We start from the raw sequence: 6,000 nt of genomic DNA on the forward strand, positions 1-6,000 counted from the left end.
GTGGAAAACTTGTGGATCTAGAGAACAGCTTTTCTCGTCGTTTACTTTATCTTCTAACTCTTTCTTTGTTGAGATAACAAGATCAATATAAATACCTCATAAAAATTATTTAAAATTCTTCAAACCAGTAATGGGTAGGCATATATTATTTAGACTAACCAAATTTTACAACTCTTATTTATAAATATATGGGCATATATTTATAAAATTAAATACGGTTGTTTCCAAATTTATACAAAGAAGCTATAGCTATTGAACTCTAGAAAATACTAAGTATTCCAGTTTCATGAGTATGAAAGACTACTTATAAAATTAAATATTATTTAATTGTCATTTCAGTTAATTATTTGAGCATACAAAGAGGATGGAACTATCACCTAAATCAATTTCAATATTCTTTATCTCACCTCTACAATTGCTAAAGTATGGAAGCATTACTATAATTAGGATTAATTACTCATATAATTAGAAGTAATGGACATTTGGAAACAGGAAGTAGAGACTAGACCCCTTATTCCTCTGAGATTTCTTCTCAAGGATCCCTCCATACAAAAGTGGCAACATGAAATTCTCAGGCCCATTATTTTATACTGTTGTTTGTAATACTACAATATGCTAAATTTCATTTTGAGAGGCTACATAAAACTTATTAGAATATAGAAAAAAGAAATGTTTGAAAACTGTAAGCTTCTGAATTACTAGTGGAAGAATTAGCTGAAAATTATAATGTTGCACTTTGCTGTTGTCATTTCAAAGTGTCTTTGGAAAAATCTGCTCGAATTAATAAAATAGACTTCATAAGGGATTAGCCTTCCAACCATTTCTATAATATTTAATATTTTAAATTATTGGCATGCTCATATTAGACTATCTATACATTTAACATATACCCCTCATTTAGCCTTCTAACACTGCAAATATGACTTGGAGTTCTTCAAAACTAGAGAAAAAGGAAAATAAGAGGAAACTTTCCATAATGCAGTCACAATAAAAATAGTGACAACTCTACAATTCCATTTAGCCCATATTACAAAATACAAATAATAGAATGTGTTTATTAACACTTATTTGCCTAACAACAAACATTTAATTCATTGATTAACATTTTGAAAGCATCCAAGGTTAAATCAAGGAAAAAAAATATTAACATTTGTATTAGGAGAGAATCTAGATAAATCATACGAGATAAACTACATTCAAACATTTCCTCACAATAGAAACTGAGAGTGTTTTGTTGAGTTTTCTTATTTCTTTTCAATCTTTCAATTTTTCTTTTCCAGTCTAAATTTTTAAAGTGTTCACAGAATTATCACTAACACGTTTCTTCAAAGAAACAGTATAGAATTTACTGAACAAAAATTTGTTTTCTTTAGTGTTTATAAAGCTTTCCAAACCAAAATTTAACTTAATGTATATATTAATTAATATATACATATTAGTGGCATATTAGTGGCATATTAGTGGCAGCAGATGATACTCATATTAGTGGCAGCAGATGATACTCATCAATCTTTAGGTGTGATGATAACATCTGAAGAAGTTTCATAAACAGGTTGCTTTCAGTACCACTTGTACTTATAATTTTCAGTGATATTGTAAAGAATTGTATAAATGCCATGATTTTTAGTTTCTATCTTATTGAAATCTTTACTATTTATTTTCTTTATATGTATCTAATTTAAGATGAAAACTATCTCTTCTTTGAAATTAATTCTTTTTCCAGGTTAATCTCTTGGCTTTTGGAGTTATCATATACAAAGTTTTTCGTCACACTGCAGGGTTGAAACCAGAAGTTAGTTGCTTTGAGAACATAAGGTAAATGCGTCTTTAAGTTCACCTTTTTTTTTTTTTTTTTTAGTAAAAAAAAAGCTTTAGTAACTCAAAGTACAAATAATTTGGGGAATTATTTTTAAATGATTGTTTCATACTTTACCATATTTAAAAGACGCATTGGAAAATAGCATTTAGTATGTATATTAAGACTATAATTACTGCAGATTAAGTGGTAAGAAGCAATTTTTTCAAACATACACCCCTTTGAAAGGGAAAAGACGATGACTGTGTTTTAAGGCAAGGAAGGCCTTAGTGATTTTCTTTTATAAAATGCTTTTCAGAACTTAGTAACTGTTTCTTTCTTGTTATCCCTAGTTTGTATGTTGTCATGATTTTTCCTTTACACCCACCCTTCTGCTTTAAAACTGATTTATTGAAACCTTGAAAATGATTTGTTCAGGAAGAGCTGAATTATGCTATAGGGAACACTGGAAACCACGGACTATTTGTGTTGCTTGGGAACACTCCTGTAGTTTCAATACCTTGCACAAGATTTATAGTTGGGATTTAGTAAATGTTTGATCGAATACTTTCTTTTAGTCCTCACTAGTTATGGTTTCATGTAGTGTACTGGTTTTAATAAAGTTGAAAATGACTCATTTTCTGAGGTACACTGCTAAAACATCTACTGCAATAAGGAATGATTGGACTAAAAATGAATGAGAGAATAATCATTAGTTGCTTCATTTCCAAGGCAATGTCCTTAGTGAGCAGGATAGAACACTGTTTTACCAAAAGTCACAGGCATTCTGCTGAAAAGATGTAAGAGTGCGTATGTGTGTGTATTTTTTCTTTAATTTTTAAGAAAACAGTATTCTGTAATGAATTTATTTTGACATATTTTTGTATTGCAAAAGCAAAACAAAAAAAAAACAAAACCCTATTTTTATATCCTACACGTTCGTTTCTTCTAAACCTGAAAGAAAAGCAGAGCCTCCTTTGATGTAATAGCTATGTGCTGACCCCAGTCCACATGGTATACTTTTCAGAGTTTCTTAGGGAAAATACTTCCTAACAGATATATGTCTTACCTCCGGGAATTCCTGCAACATTACATTTGAAATCAAAGCATGCACACTGCAGTACACCAGACAAAAATATTTTAAGATTAAGGAAATTACTTAATCTTAAACATAATTCCATGTTTTGGTAATAGCAATTTGACTTCGGAAGCACACCCCTGCCACGGTTTAGTAGCATACCCTAAAGGCTGTCCCACTTAACTGCAGCACAACTTAGCAGTTTTGAAATTCTACTGCGTCTATTTGTAAAAGGTTTCTTGGTTATACTGAAAACTCACCTCCCACATAATTTGAGTAATTTGGGAGACGTGTTGACTATACATGGCTTTCTTCACTGACACATTTCTTATATGTGATAGGTCTTGTGCAAGAGGAGCCCTCGCTCTTCTGTTCCTTCTCGGCACCACCTGGATCTTTGGGGTTCTCCATGTTGTGCACGCATCAGTGGTTACAGCTTACCTCTTCACAATCAGCAATGCTTTCCAGGGGATGTTCATTTTCTTATTCCTGTGTGTTTTATCTAGAAAGGTAAACAATTTCTTATTTTGGTGGTTCCTAGTATATTCATGTAGCATCAGTTGCCAAATTGATAGAAAATTCTTACTCTCATAGATTTATGACTTCTGCCTTTATTGCCTAAATCGCCTAGCTGTTCATAGGAAAATATGCTTTTAAAAGAACCTTGGTATTAGGGATATAAACATAACTTAAATGGACATATTCTGAGCTATAATACTTTAGAAAACCATATATAACAATTTATTGTGATTTGAAAAAAAAAATTAAATGTGATTGTTATGATTAACATTTCTTCCTTTCCTTTTTTTAATTTTTAGATTCAAGAAGAATATTACAGATTGTTCAAAAATGTCCCCTGTTGTTTTGGATGTTTAAGGTAAACATAGAGAATGATGGATAATTACAACTGCACAAAAATAAAAATTCCAAGCTGTGGATGACCAATGTATAAAAATGACTCATCAAATTATCCAATTATTAACTACTAGACAAAAAGTATTTTAAATCAGTTTTCCTGTTTACACTATAGGAACTGTAGATAATAAGGTAAAATTATGTATCATATAGATATAGTATGCTTTTCTATGTGAAATAGTTCTGTCAAAAATAGTATTGCAGATATTTGGAAAGTAATTGGTTTCTCAGGAGTGATATCACTGCACCCAAGGAAAGATTTTCTTTCTAACACAAGAAGTATATGAATGTCCTGAAGGAAACCACTGGCTTGATATTTTTGTGACTTATGTTGCCTTTGAAACTAGTCGCCTACCACCTTGGTAATGAGCTCTGTTACAGAAAGTGGAACATAAGAGAATGAAGGGGCAGAATATCAAACAGTGAAAAGGGAATGACTGTTACAATAATAAGATGTATTTTGAATGAACTGTTTTTTCTGTAGACTAGCTGAGAAATTGTTGAGATAAAATAAAGAATTGAAGAAACACATTTTACCATTTTGTGAATTGTTCTGAACTTAAATGTCCACTAAAACAACTTAGACTTCTGTTTGCTAAATCTATTTCTTCTTCTAATATTCTAAAAAAAAAAAAGGTTTACCTCCACAAATTGAAAAAAAAGCAAAAAAAAATCTGTTTCTAAGTTTAGACTGAGATATATACTATTTCCATACTGATTTCACAGATTGTGACTTTGGATATTTAATCAGTAAAATATAAATGTATCAAGATATAATATTGTTTATGCTTATCAATGTAAAAACAGTGTAATAAAGCTGAAGTATTCTATTCTATTACCTTTCAGTGAATTGGAAGTTATACTATCTCATTAGTGTATTTGAATCCTTTATTATTTTTAATTTTAGAAATATCGCAGTTCACATTGCAATATTCCCTTTAATTTACTATTTTTAAAGGGGTATTATAAATATGAAAGTATTTATAAAGTAAATTGCTATTTTTTCTGTTCAGAAAAGTACACATTTAAAATTGTTATTGTTAACAAAGAAATCATGGAGAACTGTAGAGGTTTTCACAGTGGATCCATTTTCTGACAGTTTTCTACTATCTATTAAATCATATCTGCTTAAATATATAGCTTCTATCTATCTTTAAATCTTCTCATTAAAATGTAGAAGCAGTGACTTTGATCTCAAAAATAGGTAATTTTTCTTTGCCTACCTGTAAAAGTGTGCCAATACACTAAATTTGTGATTTTAAATTAATTTCTCCAGCTGTTGAAATGAAGCCTGCCAAATCTTGCTCTAACAAATAAAATGTTATCTAAATGAAGCAATTCTGCTACAGCTTTGCTGAATTCCTGTTCTCAAGAAAGATGAGCTACCTGCCAAAGGGTCTTTTACATTTTTAGGGAATCCATGATAATAACTTCTCATTATCTTCTAATTTCTTACATGGTAAGCCTGTGACCTATTATTATCAGTGCCATTGCAGGATAATGTTATAGAAATGTGATATTGAAAATACTCATCTGTTTAATAGATATATTCAAACCTTCGTGTGGTAAACAGAATAATGCCCCCTCCCAAAAAAATGCCCATGCCCTACTCTTCAGAACCTCTTAATATGGTAGATTACATGGTGAAGAGAATTAAAGTTGCAGATGAAATTAAGGCTATTAATCAGCTGACCTTGAGATGAGGAGATGATCCTAGATTATCCAGGTGGGCCCAATGTCATCACAACGTCCTTATAAATGAAGGAGAGATTCAGAAGAAGGGCAGGAGTTACAGTGATGCAGTGTGGCGCAGACTCTACCAGCCATTGCTGGCATTGAAATAGAACTCCACAAACCAAGGAATGAGGACAGCCTCTAGAAGCAGAAAAAAGGGTAGGAAATGTATTCTTCCCTGGCATCTCCAGAAGGGAGTCGGCCCTGCTGATACCTTTGTTTTAGCTCAGGGAAACCCATTTCAGACTTCTAAACTCCAGACCTATAAGATAATAAGTTTATGGTGTCTTAAGCCGAATTTGTGAATAATCTGTTACAGCAGCCATTAGGAACGAATACGATGGAAATATTTATGTAATAAGATCTTTGGAGATGAACTACTGTTCAAATCATTAGGGCAAGCATTCACCCAACTGTCTTCTTTTCGTCCACCTTTCCGTAGATATCATTGGACAAAGCTTATACTTGTTAGTATGAC

General features: G+C 31.5%; 1 protein-coding gene across 1 annotated transcript in view; it reads left to right on the forward strand.

Moving 5' to 3' along the window:
- Positions 1 to 5,122, forward strand: part of ADGRL4 (adhesion G protein-coupled receptor L4) — a 124,197-nt gene extending 119,075 nt beyond the window's left edge. Inside the window, exons 13-15 of the mRNA XM_054451997.2 lie at positions 1,724 to 1,815; positions 3,215 to 3,383; positions 3,692 to 5,122. Of these exons, the coding sequence (XP_054307972.1) occupies positions 1,724 to 1,815; positions 3,215 to 3,383; positions 3,692 to 3,754 (324 nt within the window). The 3' untranslated portion in view covers positions 3,755 to 5,122. The remainder of the gene's footprint in view (positions 1 to 1,723; positions 1,816 to 3,214; positions 3,384 to 3,691) is intronic.
- The last annotated feature ends 878 nt before the right edge of the window (positions 5,123 to 6,000 follow it).

Source organism: Pongo pygmaeus, chromosome 1, assembly GCF_028885625.2.
Source record: "Pongo pygmaeus isolate AG05252 chromosome 1, NHGRI_mPonPyg2-v2.0_pri, whole genome shotgun sequence".
NCBI classification, from domain to species: domain Eukaryota; kingdom Metazoa; phylum Chordata; class Mammalia; order Primates; family Hominidae; genus Pongo; species Pongo pygmaeus.